Raw genomic sequence first — 22,197 nt, forward strand, 5'->3', positions numbered from 1 at the left:
CAGGTATTTTCTTTGGGTTTTTTTTTTTTGCGGTACGTGGGCCTCTCACTGTTGTGGCCTCTCCCGTTGCGGAGCACAGGCCCCGGACGCGCAGGCTCAGCGGCCATGGCTCATGGGCCCAGCCGCTCCGCGGCATGTGGGATCCTGCCGGACCAGGGCACAAACCCGTGTCCCCTGCGTCAGCAGGCAGACTCTCAACCACTGCGCCACCAGGGAAGCCCAGTTCATCAGGTTTTAAATAATTTTTTTTAATGATTAATTTTTAGTCAGAGGTTTCACATATTTAAAGAAATTTTCTATTCTTGTGAAATTCTATTCATAGAAGATAAATGATCCTGTTCACACAGAGGAAGTCTCTATTCTTATGAAATAACATTCATAGAAGTGGTAGTTGTTGGAACCATTTTTATGTTTTTCACTCCTATTTAAAGATCACTGTATTAATAATCCTAAAAATTTTCTAAAATTTTATTATGCCTCCAGCTCTATATTTTGGTTTTCAACTCTGCTTTACACATTAGAATCACTCAGAAAGCTTTTTTTTTTAAATTAATTAATTTATTTTTGGCTGCGTTGGGTCTTCATTGCAGTACGCAGGCTTCTCATTGCGTTGGCTTCTCTTGTTGTGGAGCACAGGCTCTAGGTGCGTGGGCTTCAATAGTTGTGGCACATGGGCTCAGTAGTTGTGGCTTGCAGGCTCTGGAGCTCAGGCTCAGTAGTTGTGGCACACAGGCTTAGTTGCTCTGAGGCATGTGGGATCTTCCTGGACCAGGGCTTGAACCCATGTCCCCTTCACTGGCAGGTGGATTCTTAACCATTGCGCTACCAAGGAAGCCCCCGGAGAGCTTTTTAAAAAACCACCAATACCTGGACCCCATCTGGGCACTGTCCTGATGAGACATTGGGACCCATAGAATGCTGGGTTAGGAAGGCTTTTGTTGTTGTTGTTGTTGTTAATGTTTGTTATTAATCCTAATGTGCAACCAGGATCATAACCTGTATCTTGAAAGTCTATTTGTATTCTAGTGTCTACTAAGACATTTTTGTTTAAAAATGATATGGTTGCTCTGGTAACTCACAAGATAACATCTCACTTTTATACTTCTGTTTTCAGATCTGACCTGCTCTGATCAGTCAGCTTTTCACTCCCTAATCCTTACAAATCTCAATATATACCATTGGAATGGACTAAATATCAAATATTAAAGCAAAATTTTAAAGTTCAGCTAAGCAATTCTGTCATCTGTTACTTTATTTATTTTTTTAACATCTTTATTGGAGTATAATTGCTTTACAATGGTATGTTAGTTTCAGCTTCACAACAAAATGAATCAGTTATACATATACATATATTCCCATATCTCTTCCCGCTTGCGTCTCCCTCCCTCCCACCCTCCCTATCCCACCCCTCCAGGCGGTCACAAAGCACCGAGCTGATCTCCCTGTGCTATGCGGCTGCTTCCCACTAGCTATCTACCTTACGTTTGGTAGTGTATATATGTCCATGCCTCTTTATCGCTTTGTCACCGTTTACCCTTCCCCCTCCCCATAGCCTCAAGTCCATTCTCTAGTAAGTCTGTGTCTTTATTACTGTTTCACCCCTAGGTTTTTCATGACATTTTTTTTTTCTTAAATTCCATATATATGTGTTAGCATCCGGTATTTGTCTCTCTCTTTCTGACTTACTTCACTCTGTATGACAGACTCTAGGTCTATCCACCTCATTACAAATAGCTCAATTTCGTCTCTTTTTATGGCTGAGTAATATTCCATTGTATATATGTGCCACATCTTCTTCATCCATTCATCCGATGATGGACACTTAGGTTGTTTCCATCTCTGGGCTATTGTAAATAGAGCTGCAATGAACATTTTGGTACATGACTCTTTTTGAATTATGGTTTTCTCAGGGTATATGCCCAGTAGTGGGATTGCTGGGTCATATGGTAGTTCTATTTGTAGCTTTTTAAGGAACCTCCATACTGTTCTCCACAGTGGCTGTATCAATTTACATTCCCACCAACAGTGTAAGAGGGTTCCCTTTTCTCCACACCCTCTCCAGCATTTATTGTTTCTAGATTTTTTGATGATGGCCATTCTGACTGGTGTGAGATGATATCTCATTGTAGTTTTGATTTGCATTTCTCTAATGATTAGTGATGTTGAGCATTCTTTCATGTGTTTGTTGGCAATCTGTATATCTTCTTTGGAGAAATGTCTATTTAGGTCTTCTGCCCATTTTTGGATTGGGTTGTTTGTTTTTTTGTTATTAAGCTGCATGAGCTGCTTATAAATTTTGGAGATTAATCCTTTGTCAGTTGCTTCATTTGCAAATATTTTCTCCCATTCTGAGGGTTGTCTTTTGGTCTTCTTTATGGTTTCCTTTGCTGCGCAAAAGCTTTTAAGTTTCATTAGGTCCCATTTGTTTACTTTTGTTTTTATTTCCATTTCTCTAGGCGGTGGGTCAAAAAGGACCTTGCTGTGATTTATGTCATAGAGTGTTCTGCCTATGTTTTCCTCTAAGAGTTTGATAGTTTCTGGCCTTACATTTAGGTCTTTAATCCATTTTGAGCTTATTTTTGTGTATGGTGTTAGGGAGTGATCTAATCTCATACTTTTACATGTAGCTGTCCAGTTTTCCCAGCACCACTTATTGAAGAGGCTGTCCTTTCTCCACTGTACATTTCTGCCTCCTTTGTCAAAGATAAGGTGACCATATGTGCGTGGGTTTATCTCTGGGCTTTCTATCCTGTTCCATTGATCTATATTTCTGTTTTTGTGCCAGTACCATACTGTCTTGATTACTGTAGCTTTGTAGTATAGTCTGAAGTCAGGAAGCCTGATTCCTCCAGCTCCATTTTTCGTTCTCAAGATTGCTTTGGCTATTCGGGGTCTTTTGTGTTTCCATACAAATTGTGAAATTTTTTGTTCTAGTTCTGTGAAAAATGCCAGTGGTAGTTTCATAGGGATTGCATTGAATCTGTAGGTTGCTTTGGGTAGTAGAGTCATTTTCACAATGTTGATTCTTCCAATCCTAGAACATGGTATATCTCTCCATCTATTTGTATCATCTTTAATTTCTTTCATCAGTGTCTTATAATTTTCTGCATACAGGTCTTTTGTCTTCTTAGGTAGGTTTATTCCTAGGTATTTTATTCTTTTTGTTGCAATGGTAAATGGGAGTGTTTTCTTGATTTCACTTTCAGATTTTTCATCCTTAGTGTATAGGAATGCCAGAGATTTCTGTGCATTAATTTTGTATCCTGCTACTTTACCAAATTCATTGATTAGCTCTAGTAGTTTTCTGGTAGCCTCTTTAGGATTCTGTATGTATAGTATCGTGTGATCTGCAAACAGTAACAGCTTTACTTCTTCTTTTCCGATTTGGATTCCTTTTATTTCCTTTTCTTCTCTGATTGCTGTGGCTAAAACTTCCAAAACTATGTTGAATAAGAGTGGTGAGAGTGGGCAACCTTGTCTTGTTCCTGATCTTAGTGGAAATGCTTTCAGTTTTTCACCATTGAGGACGATGTTGGCTGTGGGTTTGTCATATATGGCCTTTATTATGTTGAGGAAAGTTCCCTCTATGCCTACTTTCTGCAGGGTTTTTATCATAAACTGGTGTTGAATTTTGTCAAAAGCTTTCTCTGCATCTATTGAGATGATCATATGGTTTTTCTCCTTCAATTTGTTAATATGGTGTATCACGTTGATTGATTTGCGTATATTGAAGAATCCTTGCATTCCTGGAATAAACCCCACTTGATCATGGTGTATGATCTGTTTAATGTGCTGTTGGATTCTGTTTGCTAGTATTTTGTTGAGGATCTTTGCATCTATGTTCATCAGTGATATTGGCCTGTAGTTTTCTTTCTTTGTGACATCCTTGTCTGGTTTTGGTATCAGGGTGATGGTGGCCTCGTAGAATGAGTTGGGGAGTGTTCCTCCCTCTGCTATATTTTGGAAGAGTCTGAGAAGGATAGGTGATAGCTCTTCTCTAAATGTTTGATAGAATTCGCCTGTGAAGCCATCTGATCCTGGGCTTTTGTTTGTTGGAAGGTTTTTAATCACAGTTTCAATTTCAGTGCTTGTGATTGGTCTGTTCATATTTTCTATTTCTTCCTGATTCAGTCTTGGCAGGTTGTGCCTTTCTAAGAATTTGTCCATTTCTTCCAGATTGTCCATTTTATTGGCATAGAGTTGCTTGTAGTAATCTGTCATGATCTTTTGTATTTCTGCAGTGTCAGTTGTTACTTCTCCTTTTTCATTTCTAGTTCTATTGATTTGTGTCTTCTCCCTTTTTTTCTTGATGAGTCTGGCTAATGGTTTATCAATTTTGTTTATCCTTTCAAAGAACCACCTTTTAGTTTTATTGATCTTTGCTATCGTTTCCTTCATTTCTTTTTCATTTATTTCTGATCTGATTTTTATGATTTCTTTCCTCCTGCTAACTTTGGGGTTTTTTTGTTCTTCTTTCTCTAATTGCTTTAGGTGCAAGGTTAGGTTGTTTATTCGAGATGTTTCCTGTTTCTTAAGGTAAGATTGTATTGCTATAAACTTCCCTCTTAGAACTGCTTTTGCTGCATCCCATAGATTTTGAGTCATCGTGTCTCCATTGTCATTTGTTTCTAGGTATTTTTTGATTTCCTCTTTGATTTCTTCAGTGATCACTTCGTTATTAAGTAGTGTATTGTTTAGCCTCCATGTGTTTGTATTTTTTACAGATCTTCTCCTGTAATTGATATCGAGTCTCATAGCGTTGTGGTCAGAAAAGATACTTGATACAATTTCAATTTTCTTAAATTTACCAAGGCTTGATTTGTGACCCAAGATATGATCTATCCTGGAGAATGTTCCATGAGCACTTGAGAAAAATGTGTATTCTGTTGTTTTTGGATGGAATGTCCTATAAATATCAATTAAGTCCATCTTGTTTAATGTATCATTTAAAGCTTGTGTTTCCTTATTTATTTTCATTTTGGATGGTCTGTCCATTGGTGAAAGTGGGGTGTTAAAGTCCCCTACTAGGAATGTGTTACTGTCGATTTCCCCTTTTATGGTTGTCAGTATTTGCCTTATGTATTGAGGTGCACCTATGTTGGGTGCATAAATATTTACAATTGTTATATCTTCCTCTTGGATCGATCCCTTGATCATTATGTAGTGTCCTTCTTTGTCTCTTCTAATAGTCTTTGTTTTAAAGTCTATTTTGTCTGATATGAGAATTGCTACTCCAGCTTTCTTTTGGTTTCCATTTGCATGAAATACCTTTTTCCATCCCCTTACTTTCAGTCTGTATGTGTCTCTGGGTCTGAAGTGGGTCTCTTGTAGACAGCAAATATATGGGTCTTGTTTTTGTATCCATTCAGCCAATCTGTGTCTTTTGGTGGGAGCATTTAGTCCATTTACATTTAAGGTAATTATCGATATGTGTGTTCCCATTCCCATTTTCTTAATTGTTTTGGGTTCATTATTGTAGGTCTTTTCCTTCTTTTGTGTTTCTTGCCTAGAGAAGTTCCTTTAGCAGTTGTTGTAGAGCTGGTTTGGTGGTGCTGAACTCTCTCAGCTTTTGCTTGTCTGTAAAGGTTTTAATTTCTCCATCAAATCTGAATGAGATCCTTGCTGGGTAGAGTAATCTTGGTTGCAGGTTTTTCTCCTTCAACACTTTCAATATGTCCTGCCACTCCCTTCTGGCTTGCAGAGTTTCTGCTGAAAGATCAGCTGTTAACCTTATGGGGATTCCCTTGTGTGTTATTTGTTGTTTTTCCCTTGCTGCTTTTAATATGTTTTCTTTGTATTTAATTTTTGACTGTTTGATTAACATCTGTCTTGGCGTATTTCTCCTTGGATTTATCCTGTATGGGACTCTCTGTGCTTCCTGGACTTGATTAACTATTTCCTTTCCCATATTAGGGAAGTTTTCAACTATAATCTCTTCAAATATTTTCTCAGTCCCTTTCTTTTTCTCTTCTTCTTCTGGAACCCCTATAATTCGAACGTTGGTGCGTTTAATGTTGTCCCAGAGGTCTCTGAGACTGTCCTCAGTTCTTTTCATTCTTTTTTCTTTATTCTGCTCTGCAGTAGTTATTTCCACTATTTTATCTTCCAGGTCACTTATCCGTTCTTCTGCCTCAGTTATTCTGCTATTGATCCCATCTAGAGTACTTTTAATTTCATTTATTGTGTTGTTCATCGTTGCTTGTTTCATCTTTAGTTCTTCTAGGTCCTTGTTAACTGATTCTTGCATTTTGTCCATTCTATTGTCCATTCTATCTCCAAGATTTCGGATCAACCTTACTATCATTATTCTGAATTCTTTTTCAGGTAGACTGCCTATTTCCTCTTCATTTGTTAGGTCTGGTGGGTTTTTATCTTGCTCCTTCATCTGCTGTGTGTTTTTCTGTCTTTTCATTTTGCTTATCTTACTGTGTTTGGGGTCTCCTTTTTTGCAGGCTGAAGGTTCGTAGTTCCTGTTGTTTTTTGTGTCTGTCCCCAGTGGCTAAGGTTGGTTCAGTGGGTTGTGTAGGCTTCCTGGTGGAGGGTACTAGTGCCTGTGTTCTGGTGGATGAGGCTGGATCTTGTCTTTCTGGTGGGCAGGTCCACGTCTGGTGGTGTGTTTTGGGGTGTCTGTAGACTTATTATGATTTTGGGCAGCCTCTCTGCTAATGGGTGGGGTTGTGTTCCTGTCTTGCTAGTTGTTTGGCATAGGATGTCCAGCACTGTAGCTTGCTGGTCGTTGAGTGAAGCTGGGTGCTGGCGTTGAGATGGAGATCTCTCAGAGATTTTTGCTGTTTGATATTATGTGCAGCTGGGAGGCCTCTTGTGGACCAGTGTCCTGAAGTTGGTTCTCCCACCTCAGAGGCACAGCACTGACTCCTGGCTGCAGCACCAAGAGCCTTTCATCCACAGGGCTCCTTAATTTGGGATGATTCCTTGTCTATTCAGGTATTCCACAGATGCAGGGTATATCAAGTTGATTGTGGAGCTTTAATCCGCTGCTTCTGAGGCTGCTGGGAGAGATTTCCCTTTCTCTTCTTTGTTCTCACAGTTCCCAGGGGCTCAGCTTTGGATTTGGCCCCGCCTGTGCCTGTAGGTCGCCGGAGGGCGTCTGTTCTTTGCTCAGACAGGACGGGGTTAAAGGAGCCGCTGATTCGGAGGCTCTGGCTCACTCAGGCCGGGGGGTAGGGAGGGTCACGGAATGTGGGGTGGGCCTGCGGTGGCAGAGGCCGGCGTGACGTTGCAGCCTGAGGCGCGCCGTGCGTTCTCCCGGGGGAGTTGTCCCTGGATCCCGGGACCCTGGCAGTGGCGGGCTGCACAGGCTCCCCGGAAGGGCGTGTGGCTAGTGACCTGTGTTCGCACACAGGCCTCCTGGTGGCGGCAGCAGCGGCCTTAGCGTCTCATGTCTGTCTCTGGGCTCCGCACTTTTAGCCGCGGCTCGCGCCCGTCCCTGGAGCTCTCTCAAGCAGCGTTCTTAATCCCCTCTCCTCGTGCACCAGGAAACAAAGAAGGACGTAAAAGTCTCTTGCCTCTTCGGCAGGTCCAGACTTTTCCCCGGACTCTCTCCCGGCTAGCCGCAGTGCACTAACGCCCTGCAGGCTGTGATCACGCCGCCAACCTCAGTCCTCTCCCGGTGCTCCGACAAAAGCCGGAGCCTCAGCTCCCAGTCCCGCCCGCCCTGGCGGGCGAGCAGACAAGCCTCTCGGCTGGTGAGTGCCGGTCGCCCCGATCCTCTGCGCTGGAATCTGTCCGCTTTGCCCTCTGCCCCCCTGTTGCTGTGCTCTGCTCCGCGGCTCCCAAGCTCCCCCACTCCGCCTCCCGAAGTCTCCACCCGCGAAGGGGCTTCCTAGTGTGTGGACACTTTTCCTCCTTCACAGCTCTCTCCCGGTGGTGCAGGACCCGTCCCTATCCTTTTGTCTCTGTTTAGTTTTTTCTTTTGCCCTAACCAGGTACGTGGGGGGTTCCTTGCCTTTTGGGAGGTCTGAGGTCTTCTGCCAGCGTTCAGTAGGTGCTCCGTAGGAGTTGTTCCACGCGTAGATGTATTTCTGGTGTATCTGTGGGGAGGAAGGTGATCTCCGCGTCTTACTCTTCCGCCATCTTCCCGGAAGTCCTCCCATCTGTTACTTTAGACGTACTAAATCATACAACTAAGTTCCCATGTAAAATTTTAAAATCATGGAATTCTTAATTGAAAGATGAAATAAGAACTGCTCCCAGGTACTTTAATAAAAGATATTTGTGTTTATATCATATATACAATCTGATATATATCGTACATGTGAAAATGTGTGTGTGTGTGTGTGTATGTGAGGTTCTCAAAAGTGTAATAGGTTGGATGATAAACCATGTAGTTGCCTTACTCATACACACATACACACACATACACACACACACTATTTAAAGAATACTAAGGCAAATACACATGTATTTCAGATTGCTTTGTTTTAACCTGTCTTTTATGCCTTAGTTATGAGATATATTGATTATATAATATTTTCTGACTTTGAAACTAAGTTCTGTTGGTTTAAATATACAGTTCTATTATTCATTCATTCAGGTTAAACATTTTTGATCCTAGTAAACCAAAATGCTTAGATTAGCATGAAAAGACAGCTGTAGCAATAAGCAGACTTTCTCAGTTACAGAAGCACTGGCCTATGTATTGTTTATTTTCATTTTTATTGTTCCTTACTCTTAGTGAAGCTATGGTCTACCAACCTAGACAACTCGGTGGCAAGCATTGAGGCGAAGGCTAACGTGTGCTGTGTTAAATTCAGCCCCTCTTCTAGATACCATCTGGCTTTCGGCTGTGCAGGTAAGAAATGAAAGATTTGTCTTCTTTTGTTGGTGGTTTTCATGACTAAGATAAAAGAACGTTTTAAAATGAATAACTTTGTAGGTTTAAACTTTATTTTCATTATTATACTCTAAATTAGAACTATGTGGTATGCCATTTTTACTCATTAATTGCTGTGCCTTAATTTCAGTGTTCTGTCTCCCATGTCTAATACATAGAGATGGGTTTGTTGATTATTTTTGTTGTTGTTCCTCTGAGTCTTTGCATGCATGAATAATGCTTATTTGTTTAAAACTTAGGTCAAAATGATGTTTAAACAATGAAGCTGTATTGTTTAGACACAGGAAACCTTTTTTTTTTTAATTAAAGGAAACCTAATAATTCCTTCAATTTGTCTTACCATCATAATTACTGGTAGGGCTTTCTTTCATTCTCAAAAGTGTTATGGGTTGGAAGATAAATTATATGGTCACTTTTACTCATAATTCCTTTGTCTTCTGTATCTGAATTCCTACCTTGAATGTTTACTAAAGCAGTAAACAACTGTAATTTAACTTTAGCATTGTTAAATCTCCTTGATTCTTGATTCCTTTTTTTATTGATAATCTTGAGTAAAAAAAAAAAAAAAAAAAAAGATGATCTAGCGCCATATCATGAACACAATATTACCTTGTAAAAAGGTAAATTTAAATCTTAATTTGTCATAACATCTTTTCCTTATTCCAACTTACTATTTATTTCACTTGCATACTGGCATAATTTCATAATTAAATTCCAGGAGGGTATGGATGAACATGTATATGTGGGTAGAATTCTCTTTTCATTAGCAGATAGATTTTTTTTTTCCCCCACATGCTGCTCTTTTCCATTGGGACCTACTATTCCCTTATTTAAATCCCTGTTTTGTCTCTGACTAGAAATGTTACTTTGGGCAAATTGATTAACTTCTCTCCCCAATTTCCTTATCTTTAAAATAGAGATAGCCTTTTGGGTCTCTTATGACGATTATGAAAGGAAGATGCTGTCTGTAAAGCTCTTCGAAAATGATGCTCAATAATTACTTAGTTATTATTATTAATTAATATTTTATCAGTGATTTAATTAGAGTAGCTTTTTGAGTTTTTAATATTATAAACATACTCACCAATGGCCATCAATTTTTTTTTTTGGTTATGAGTTTTTATTTCTTTTTTAACATCTTTATTGGAGTATAATGGCTTTACAATGGTGTGTTAGTTTCTGCTTTATAACAGAGTGAATCAGCTATATGTATACATATATCCCCATATCCCCTCCCTCTTGCATCTCCCTCCCACCCTCCCTATCCCACCCCTCTAGGTGGTCACAGAGCACTGAGCTGATCTGCCTGTGCTATGAGGCTGCTTCCCACTAGCTATCTATTTTACATTTGGTAGTGTATATAAGTCCATGCCACTCTCTCACTTCATCCAGGCTTACCCTTCCCCCTCCCCGTCCATGTCCTCAAGTCCATTCTCTACGTCTGCATCTTTATTCCTCTCCTGCTCCTAGGTTCTTCATAACCTTCTCTTTTTTTTTCTTTTTAAGATTCCATATATATGTGTTAGCATATGGTACTGGTTTTCTCTTTCTGACTTACTTCACTCTGTATGACACACTCTAGGTCCATCCACCTCACGACAAATAACTCAGTTTCATATCTTCTTATGGCTGAGTAATATTCCATTGTATCTATGTGCCACATCTTCTTTATCCATTCATCTGTCGATGGACACTTAGGTTGCTTCCATGTCCTGGCTATTGTAAATAGAGCTGCAATGAACACTGTGGTACATGACTCTTTTTGAATTATGGTTTTCTCAGGGTATATGCCAAGTAGTGGGATTGCTGGGTCGTATGGTAGTTCTATTTGTAGTTTTTTAGGGAAGCTCCATACTGTTCTCCATAGTGGCTCTATCAATTTACATTCCCACCAACAGTGCAAGAGGGTTCCCTTTTATCCACACGCTCTCCAGCCTTTATTGTTTGTGGATTTTTTGTTGATGGCCATTCTGACTGGTGTGAGGTGCTACCTCATCAGAGTTTTGATTTGCATTTCTCTAATGGTTAGTGATGTTGAGCGTCCTTTCATGTGTTTGTTGGCAATCTGTATATCTTCTTTGGAGAAATGTCTGTTTAGGTCTTCTGCCCATCTTTGGATTGGGTTGTTTGTTTTTACGATATTGAGCTGCAGGAGCCGCTTCTAAATTTTGGAGATTAGTCCTTTGTCAGTTGCTTCATTTGTATCTGTTTTCTCCCATTCTGAAAGTTGTCTTCGTCTTGTTTAGTTATTCCTTTGCTGTGCAAAAGCTTTTAAGTTTCATTAGGTCCCATTTGTTTATTTTTGTTTTTATTTTCATTTCTCTAGGAGGTGGGTCAAAAAGGATCTTGCTGTGATTTATGTCATAGAGTGTTCTGCCTATGTTTTCCTCTAAGAGATTATAGTGTCTAGCCTTACATTTAGGTCTTTAATCCATTTTGACTTTATTTTTGTGTATGGTGTTAGGGAGTGTTCTAATTTCATTCTTTTACATGTAGCTGTCCAGTTTTCCCAGCACCACTTATTGAAGAGTCTGTTTCTTCTCCATTGTATATTCTTCCCTCCTTTATCAAAGATACGGTGACCATATGTGTGTGGGTTTATCTCTGGGCTTTCTATCCTATTCTGTTGATCTATATTCCAGGTTTTGTGCCAGTACCATACTGTCTTTTTTTTTTTTTAAGGAATTCCTTTATTTTTATTATTTATTTATTTATTTTTGCTTTGTTGGGTCTTCGTTTCTGTGCGAGGGCTTTCTCTAGTTGTGGCAAGCGGGAGCCACTCTTCATCGCAGTGCGTGGGCCTCTCACTATCGCAGCCTCTCTTGTTGTGGAGCACAGGCTCTAGATGCACAGGCTCAGTAGTTGTGGCTCACGGGCCCAGTTGCTCCACGGCATGTGGGATCTTCCCAGACCAGGGCTCGAACCCGTGTCCCCTGCATTGGCAGGCAGGTTCTCAACCACTGCGCCACCAGGGAAGCACCATACTGTCTTGATTACTGTAGCTTTGTAGTATAGTCTGAGGTCCGGGAGCCTGATTCCTCCAGCCCGTTTTTCTTTCTCAAGATTGCTTTGGCTATTCGGGGTCTTTTGTGTTTCCATACAAATTGTGAAATTTTTTGTTCTAGTTCTGTGAAAAATGTCAGTGGTAGTTTGATAGGGATTGCACTGAATCTGTAGATTGCTTTGGGTAGTATAGTCCTTTTCACAATGTTGACTCTTCCAATCCAAGAACATTGTATATCTCTCCATCTGTTTGTGTCATCTTTAATTTCTTTCATCAGTGTCTTATAGTTTTCTGCATACAGGCCATTTGTCTCCTTAGGTAGGTTTATTCCTAGGTATTTTTGTTGCAATGGTAAATGGGAGTGTTTCCTTAATTTCTCTTTTGGATCTTTCATTATTAGTGTATAGGAAGGCAAAAGATTTCTGTGCATTAATTTTGTATCCTGCAACTTTACCAAATTCATTCATTAGCTCTAGTAGTTTTCTGGTGGCATCTTTAGGATTCTCTATGTATAGTATCATGCCACCTGCAAACAGTGACAGGTTTACATCTCCTTTTCTGATTTGTATTCCTTTTTTGTCTTTTTTTTCTCTCATTGCTTTGACTAAAACCTCCAAAACTATGTTGAATAATAGTGGTGAGAGTGGACAACCTTGTCTTGTTCTTCATCTTAGAGGAAATGCTTTCAGTTTTTCACCATTGAGAATGATATTGGCTGTGGGTTTGTCATATATGGCCTTTATTATGTTGAGGTAAGTTCCCTCTATGCCTACTTTCTGGAGGGTTTTTATCATAAATGGGTGTTGAAATTTGTGGAAAGCTTTTTCTACATCTATTGAGATGATCATATGGTTTTTCTCCTTCAACCTGTTAATATGGTTTATCACATTGATTGATTTGCATATACTGAAAAATCCTTGCATTCCTGGGGTAAACCCCACTTGATTGTGGTGTATGATTCTTTTAATGTGCTGTTGGAGTCTGTTTGCTAGTATTTTGTTGAGGATTTTTGCATCTATGTTCATCAGCGATATTGGCCTGTAGTTTTCTTTCTTTTTGACATCTTTGTCTGATTTTGGTATCAGGGTGATGGTGGCCTCGTATAATGAGTTTGGGAGTGTTCCTCCCTCTGATATCTTTTGAAAGAGTTTGAGAAGGATAGGTGTTAGGTCTTCTCTAAATGTTTGATAGAATTCTCCTGTGAAACCATCTGGACCTGGGCTTTTGTTTGTTGGAAGATTTTTAATCACAGTCTCAATTTCAGTGATTGTGATTTGTCTGTTTATATTTTCTATTTCTTCCTGGTTCAGTCTTGGAAAGTTGTGCTTTTCTAAGATATTGTCCATCTCTTCCAGGTTGTCCATTTTATTGGCATATAGGTGCTTGTAGTAAGCTCTCATGATCATGTGTATTTCTGCAGTGTCATTTGTTACTTCTCGTTTTTCATTTCTAATTCTGTTGATTTGCATCTTCTCCCTTCTTTTCTTGATGAGTCTGGCTAATGGTTTATAAATTTTGTTTATCTTCTCAAAAACCAACTTTTAGGGTTATTGATCTTTGCTGTTGTTTCCTTCATTTCTTTTTTTCTTTCCTTTTCATTTTTTTCTTAAAATCGTCATGGGGAATGTCTTATTTCTTCTTTTTTTAATTTTTAAATTTTATTTTATTTTTTTATATAGCAGTTTCTTATTAGTTATCCATTTTATACATATAAGTATATATATGTCAATCCAATCTCCCAATTCACCACACCACCACCCTCCCACCGCCACTTTCCCCCCTTGGTGTTCATACGTTTGTTCTCTACATCTGTGTCTCAATTTTTGCTGTGAAAACCAGTTCATCTGTACCATTTTTCTAGGTTCCACATATATGCGTTAATATATGATATCTGTTTTTCTCTTTCTGACTTACTTCACTCTGTATGACAGTTTCTAAATCCATCCACGTCTCTACAAATGACCCAATTTCGTTCCTTTTTATGGCTTAGTAATATTCCATTGTATATATGTACCACATTTTCTTTATCCATTCATCTGTCAATGGGCATTTAGGTTGCTTCCATGCCCTGGCTACTGTAAATAGTGCTGCAATGAACATGGGGTGCATGTGTCTTTTTGAATTATGGTTTTCTCAGGGTATATGCCCAGTAGTGGGATTGCTGGGTCATACGGTAGTTCTATTTTTAGTTTTTGAAGGAACCTACATACTATTCTCCATAGTGGCTCTATCAATTACATTCCTACCAACTGTGCAAGAGGGTTCCCTTTTCTCCACGCCCTCTCCAGCATTTATTGTTTGTAATTTTTCTGATGATGCCCATTCTAACTGGTATGAGGTGATATCTCATTGCAGTTTTGATTTGCATATCACTAATAATTAGTGATGTTCAGCAGCTTTTCATGTGCTTCTTGGCCATCTGCATGTCTTCTTTGGAGAAATGTCTATTTAGGTCTTCTGCCCATTTTTGGATTGGGTTGTTTGTTTTTTTAATACTGAGCTGCATGAGCTGTTTATATATTTTGGGGATTAATCCTTTGTCCGTCGATTCATTTGCAAATATTTTCTCCCATTCTGAGTGTTGTCTTTTCATCTTGTTTGTAGTTTCCTTTGCTGTGCAAATGCTTTTAAGTTTCATTAGGTCCCCTTTGTTTATTTTTCTTTTTATTTCCATTCTAGGAAGTGGATCAAAAAAGATCTTGCTGTGATTTATGTCAAATGTGTTCTTCCTATGTTTTCCTCTAAGAGTTTTATAGTGTCTGTTCTTACATTTAGGTCTCTTATCCAGTTTGAGTTTCTTTCTGTGTATGGTGTTAGGGAGTGTTCTAATTTCATTTTACATGTGACTGTCCAGTTTTCCTAGCACCATTTATTGAAGAGACTGTTTTTTCACCATTGTATATCCTTGCCTCGTTTGTCATAGATTAGTTGACCATAGGTTTGTGGGTTTATCTCGAGGCTTTCTATCCTGTTCCATTGATCTTTATTTCTGTTTTTGTGCCAGAACGATATTGTCTTGGTTATTGTAGCATGTAGTATAGTCTGAAGTCAGGGAGTCTGATTCCTCCAGCCCTCTTTTTTTCCCGCAAGACCGCTTTGGCTATTCAGGGTCTTTTGTGCCTGCATACAAATTTTAAGATTATTTGTTCTAGTTCTGTAAAAAATGCCTTTGGTAATTTGACAGGGATTGCATTGAATCTGTAGATTGCTTTTGGTAGTATAGTCGTTTTCACAATGTTGATTCTTCCAATCCAAAAACATGGTATATATCTCCTCTTCTTTTTGTGTTTTAATTTCTTTCATCAGTGTCTTATAGTTTTCTGCATACAGGTCTTTTGTCTCCCTACCTAGGTTTATTCCTAGGTATTTTATTTTTTGTTGTTGCAGTGGTAAATGGGAGTGTTTCCTTAATTTCTCTTTAAGATTTTTCATCATGAGTGTATAGGAATGCAAGAGATTTCTGTGCATTAAATTTGTATCCTGCTACTTTACCGAATTCATTGATTAGCTCTAGTAGTTTATTGGTGGCATCTTTAGGATTCTCTATGTATAGTATCATGTCATCTGCAAACAGTGACAGTTTTACTTCTTTTCCAATTTGTATTCATTTTATCTCTTTTTCTTCTCTGATTGCTGTGGCTTGAACTTCCAAAACTATGTTGAATAATAGTGGTAAGAGTGGACATACTTGTCTTCTTCCTGATCTTAGAGGAAATGCTTTCAGTTTTTCTCCATTGAGAATGATGTTTGCTGTGGGTTTGTCGTATATGGCCTTTATTATGTTGAGGTAGGTTCCATCTGTGCCCGCTTTCTGGAGAGTTTTTATCATAAATGGGTGTTGAATTTTGTCAGAAGCTTTTTCTGCATCTATTGTGGTGATCATTTGGTTTTTCTTCTTCAGTTTGTTAGTATGGTGTATCACATTGATTGATTTGCATATATTGAAGAATCCTTGCCTCTCTGGGATATATCCCACTTGATCATGGTGTATGATCCTTTTAATGTGTTGTTGGATTCTGTTAGCTAGTTATTTGTTGAGGAATTTTGCATGTATATTCATGAGTGATATTGTTCTGTAAATTTCTTTTTTGGTAGTATCTTTGTCTAGTTTTGGTATCAGGGTGATGGTGGCCTCCTATAATGAGTTTGGGAGTGTTCCTTCCTCTGCAGTTTTTTGGAAGAGTTTAAGAAGGATGGGTGTTAGCTCTTCTCTAAATGTTTGATAGAATTCACCTGTGAAACCATGTGGTCGTGGACTTTTGTTTGTTGGAAGGTTTTTAATCACAGTTTCAACTTCATTACTTGTGATTGGTCTGTTCATATTTTCTGTTTTTTCCTCGTTCAGTCTTGGAAGGCTATGCCTTTCTAAGAATTTGTCCATTTCTTCCAGGTTGTCCATTTTATTGCCATAGAGTTGCTTGTAGTAGTCTCTTAGGATGCTTTGTATTTCTTCAGTGTCTGTTGTAACTTCTCCTCTTTCATTTCTAATTTTATTGATTTGAGTCCTCTCCCTCTTTTTCTGGATGAGTCTGGCTAATGGTTTATCAATTTTGTTAATCTTCTCAAAGAACCAACTTTTAGTTTTATTGATGTTTGTTGTTGCATTCTTTGTTTCTATTTCATTTATTTTTGTTCTGATTTTTATGATTTCTTTCCTTCTGCTAACTTTGGGTTTTGTTTGTTCTTTCTTTAGTTGCTTTAGGTGTAAGGTTAGGTTGTTTATTTGAGATTTTTCTTGTTTCTTGAGGTAGGATTGTATTGCTATAAACTTCCCTCTTAGAACTGCTTTTGCTGCATCCCATAGGTTTTGGATAGTCGTGTTTTCATTTTCATTTGTCTCTAGGTGTTTTTTGATTTGCTCTTTGATTTCTTCATTGATCTCTTTGTTATTTAATAACGTATTGTTCAGCCTCCATGTGTTTGTGTTTTTTACGTTTTTTTCCCTGTAATTGATTTCTAATCTCATAGCGTTGTGATTAGAAAAGATGCTTGATATGATTTCAATTTTCTTAGATTTACTGAGTCTTGAGTTGTGACCCAAGGTATGATCTATCCTGGAGATTGTTCCATGCGCACTTGAGAAGAAAGTGTAATCTGCTGTTTTTGGATGGAATGTCCTATAAATATCAATTAAATCTATCAGGTCTGTTGTGTCATTTAAAGCTTGTGTTTCCTTATTAATTTTCTGTTTGTTTGATCTGTCATTTGGTGTAAGTGAGGTGTTAAAATTCCCCACTATTATTGTGTCACTGTCGATTTCCTCTTTTATAGCTGTAAGCAGTTGCCTTATGTATTGAGGTGCTCCTATGTTGGGTGCATATATATCTATATTTGTTATATCTTCTTCTTGGATTGATCCCTTGATCATTATGTAGTGTCCTTCCTTGTCTCTTGTAATAGTCTTTATTTTAAAGTCTATTTTGTCTGATATGAGAATTGCTACTGCAGCTTTCTTTTTTTTTTTTTAGAAGATGTTGGGGGTAGAAGTTTATTAATTAATTTATTTTTGCTGTGTTGGGTCTTCGTTTTTGTCTGAGGGCTTTCTCTAGTTGTGGCAAGCGGGAGCCACTCTTCATGACGGTGCACAGGCCTCTCACTATCGCGGCCTCTCTTGTTGTGGAGCACAGGCTCCAGACGCGCAGGCTCAGTAGTTGTGGCTCACGGGCCTAGTTGCCCCGCGGCATGTGGCATCCTCCCAGACCAGGTCTCAAACCCGTGTCCCCTGCATTAGCAGGCAGATTCTCAACCACTGCACCACCAGGGAATCCCTCCAGCTTTCTTTTGATTTCCTTTTGCATGGAATATCTTTTTCCATCCCCTCACTTTCAGTCTGTGTGTGGTGTGTCCCTAGGTCTGAAGTGGGTCTCTTGTAGACAACATATATACGGTCTTGTTTTTGTATCCATTCAGCAGAGCAAGTTTTTTGACCTAACGGTAAAGGTGTTTATTAATTGTCTTGTTAGTTGATTACTACATGATGTTTTCTTATTGAGTAGAAAAAGGTAGAAAAACCATTTCTTTCCAATTCATCTTCTCTAAAGCCAGTTTGAGAGAACATTGTAAGACTAAAATAAATAGAACTACTACCATCTGTGGTTTTAATAGAATGGTAGAGTTGCTTACTTACTAACTTGAAGCATTTTGCAAGTTTTAAAACTGTAATTAGTATAACACATAGGAAATGTGGGTACTCCTAAGTTATATTCTTTAAAGTAATAATAGTTGTGTTTTTCCCCCCAGAAATTAGTGATATAAATCAAAGGTAAGATTCATATTATTCTGATTCAAGATTGATAGTTATACTAATAACATATTCACTGGGAAGGAATAATGTTTCTAGAACAAACAAACAGGAATTCTGAAATATTCTATTTAAACTGTGTTCTCAACAAACATTTTCAGTTTTGGTTGCTGTAAACTCTTTGTTACTGTCAGCAAACTAAACAGTTCATACACATAAACATATACCATTTGTTTTCCCATTTTCAATACTTGCTAGTTTTTGCGATTTGATATGTGATAACTCTTAGTCTTCAAAAGGAAAAAATAACCTTTTTGGTTGGTTTGGTTTTGTTGATTAATTAATTTTTAAGTACTGATATTACTTTCCTGACTCTCAAACTTGCAGTGGTTTCTTATTGTTTAAAGAATAAATACAGAGTCCTTTGCTTCCTGTTCTAGGCGCTCCATGATTGCCTTCAGTGTTCCTTATACTTGACTTATGTTGTTTATTCTTTGAAAATTTTCACTGAGAAGCTTCGTCTTTCATAAAGATTTCTTGATTCTCAGTAAAGTTGAGACTACGTATCTTACATATGTATCTTCTACTTTAAAAAATGTATGTAATCATTTAAAAATTGTTTATATTTAATTATACAAGTAGTACAAGGTTAAATCCTCATTCTCAACTTTGATATGTTACAGATAAAGCTTAAGTTCCCCTTGATCACACATTATTAAATTGTCTCTTCAGAGGTACTTCTTAAAATACTTTTACAAGTGTCTTTCCATAGATAGGGAGCTTTTTTTGTGGAGATGACCAATAGGTATTTTTCTTTTTTAGAATATTTGTTGTTTTTAAAAATCAAGATGGATTTTAAAAGATGAACATGTACATTATGTAAAATACACATAGTTTTAGGTTATCTTTAGATCTCTGATGTGAATTTTTGGACTACCTTCTGCTCTTCCATGCCTTCCTCCTATATCTGTCCCCAAAATATAATTCATCCCTTTCAACTTAAGAACCTGGTGTTTAGTTTAGTTTCATTTTATAGAGCTAACATGGAGAAATTTGATAGATATGTAAGTGCTCAGGATATCTTAAACATTTTTTCTGTCTTCTTTATTTAATGGGAAATATTTTAGGTTTGTTAGGTTCATAAATCTGCCTTGTTTTTTATTTTATATAGTGGTTGCCAGTGGGGATGTCTTTTCCTTCACATTTAAATAAATTAAATGTCTGAATATTTATTTAACAAATCTTAATTAGCATCAGAGCATTCATGAACATGTGTTTCAGTTACCTATACTACATCAAGGACATTTTGTTTTCAAGTTTCTAAGTAATCTGTGTGAATGCAAATGGAGGTGACATGCATAACGCCAATATTCAAGAAACAAACTATTCTATTATTTTGTTGTAAAATCTACTTTTGATAGTCTAGAATTTAAGAACAACTTTGAGGCACCTAGTAAATCTTTCACCTGTTTATGTCTGTCTTGCCTTCCAGGCTGTAAGTGTCGTTTAGCTAGATTTTTTTAAAAAATGGGCTTCACAGGAAATTTTATATTCATATTAAATGCAGAAATATTTTAAAGTCAGGCATTTATTATTCAGTTGTTACTAATATGATAGACATGATCATTCATTTTTTGAAACTAATATTGAGCAGTCACTACAAATACGGGAAAATACGAAATACATGATACGCTTTCTAGAAAGATCATTAAAATAATAGAAGCAAAGCACAAAATTCAAATTATTACTGGGGTCGGGGGGGAGGAGTAGAATATTTGGCTAATCATAAAGGAAATGAGAATGGAAAGGGGGAGAAGCATAGAATATTTGGGATAGCTAAAAACAGAAAATAAGCTGATAGAAATTCAGATGTATCTAATTATTGTAAATGGAAACGACTTAACAGCTGCAAGTTAAAGGTGCAGATTAACAGACTAGTTAAAATGTTCAAAATGCAATAATATACTCTTTACAAGAGACACATTTAAAACAAGGGTAAGGAAAGATAAATGAAAACAGTTTTATTTTGGCACAGGAATAGATAGACTAGTGGAACAGAACCAAAAATAGACTTACAAATGCATGGATGTTTGATACCTGGCAAAGATCATATTGCATAGGAGTTTGGAAAATATGGAATTTTCATAGTTGGACAATTGGTGTGGGAAAATGATGTCGTAATTCATGCGCCATACAATACACAGTCGATTCCAGGTCACCACACAACCTAGATGTGAATAGCAAAATATAAAGTATTTAGAAAATGAGTTAAGAGAATATCTTCATGATCTTGTAATAGGGATGGCTTTAAGATACAAAAGGTATAAGCCATAAATAAAAGGTAGATAAATTTGGCTACAGTAAAATTAAAAACTTCTATTTACCAAATAATACCTGGAAAATAATTTCTTAAAAAGTCAGTAATTGGGAGAAAATATGTAGAACACATATAAATGACAGAAATCTTCATATCTATATTACATGAAGAACTCTTTCAAATAAATAAGGAAATGATAAATACATCCTACAGCTTTGCTCTTCAAAGCGTATTCTGCACAGCATCAGCATCAGCATCACCTAGGAGCTTGTAAGAAATGCAAATTCTAACACCCTGACCAAGACCTACTGAATCAGAATTTCTGAAGGTGGACCCCAGGAACCTGTTTTTTAACAGGCTCCCCAGGTAATTCTTACGCACTCTAAAGTTTGAGAAACCTTGCCCTAGAGAAACATGTATTTAAATAATGTATGTAGTTGCATATTCACACTGTAGAACATTCAACAGTGAAAATGAATGAACTGCAGCTCCATGAACTGATGTGGATGAGTAACAAGCATAATAAATGTTGAATGAAAGTCACAGAAAAATGCACAGTACAATTCTATTCATGAGCATGTAAAACAAACTACAGTGTTTAGGAATATGTACATTGACCATAGGAATATGTGGTCAAACCACTAAAAAAAAAAAAAAAAAAAGGAAATAATTATTCTAACTTCAAATATAGCAGTTACCTCTCAGAAGGAGGAAAAAAAATATGATGTACAGGAGGCTTTAATATTGTAGTTGTAATCACTGTAGTAGTTAAAAGATGTTGAAACTTTTCACATGTTTATAAACTGTCTATATGCAGGCTACTTTCCAAATCAGAAAGAAATTTTTTTAAAAAGATGGAAAAGATGTAGACTAGTTTAAACAAATGCTAAAAATTTAGCATATAGAAAATTCATAAAATATATCATTAAATACTTTTAAGATATTACAATAGAAACTTCTTATAATTGAGCTTTTGGCAGTTATAAGTGAAAATGGTTTAAGTGAATAAAAATACATGGTAGTCTCTCTCTTTTTTTTTTAATAAAAAATTGAGACTTCATCAATTTTTGTTGTTTCTCTTCCCAGTAAGCCACTAACACTTCAGTTTCAGCTACATCATTTATATTCCTTTCTGCAAGCACCTACAGACAGCTAGGATGGGTTATGTTTAAGGGAATTTTTAGAATAAGCTTAATGCCAGAATAGATACGATTGTCATTGTTTATTCAGATATTCACTCAATAAGAGAAGGTTTTTACATCCTGATATATGTGATTTACTTAAAGCGTTCCAGAAAATGTGTTTTTCCTCATTGAGGTTTTAAAAAATTGACTTCTAAATGTGGCTTACTGTTTTAGATCATTGTAAATCTGTCATATACTTTAAATACTTTAAATATTTAAATATACTTTAAATATTTAAATACTTTAAATATTTAAAATTGAAAATCATTTTTTCTGAATTTAAATATTTATTTGGTGTTTTCACATTTTGTTTGCAAGGTTAGTTTTTTAATATATTGATACTTAACACAGTAGTAGAGTGATGAATCATGTAATTTACAGATTATTTCTTTAGTGGGAGAATTAGAATGAGGATTGGAGAATAGGCTATATTATAAAGGGCTGCTCCAGAAAATATAAAATTTAGGTACTAGTGTCTGAGTTAGATATCACTAGACAGAGACCATGGTTAAAATATTATCTTAAAGGGCTTAATTGAATTAAATAAAATGTGACTATTCTTTATGCCCCTAGAGATCTTAGTTTAAAATAGAACAT

The 22,197-nt window shown here is 37.2% G+C and overlaps 1 protein-coding gene across 10 annotated transcripts in view; it reads left to right on the forward strand.

Annotated features, from left to right (window-relative positions):
- Nucleotides 1-22,197, forward strand: part of COP1 (COP1 E3 ubiquitin ligase) — a 290,627-nt gene that overhangs the window by 184,564 nt on the left and 83,866 nt on the right. For 9 of the 10 annotated variants that reach the window (XM_049715673.1, XM_004269788.4, XM_033428139.2 and 6 more), the window contains one exon: nucleotides 8,696-8,812. The exons of the other annotated variant lie outside the window; for it this stretch is intronic. In XM_049715673.1, coding sequence (XP_049571630.1) covers nucleotides 8,696-8,812 — 117 coding nt within the window. The remainder of the gene's footprint in view (nucleotides 1-8,695; nucleotides 8,813-22,197) is intronic. 10 annotated transcript variants of the gene reach the window in all.

This window comes from Orcinus orca, chromosome 1 (genome assembly GCF_937001465.1).
Source record: "Orcinus orca chromosome 1, mOrcOrc1.1, whole genome shotgun sequence".
NCBI classification, from domain to species: Eukaryota; Metazoa; Chordata; class Mammalia; order Artiodactyla; family Delphinidae; genus Orcinus; species Orcinus orca.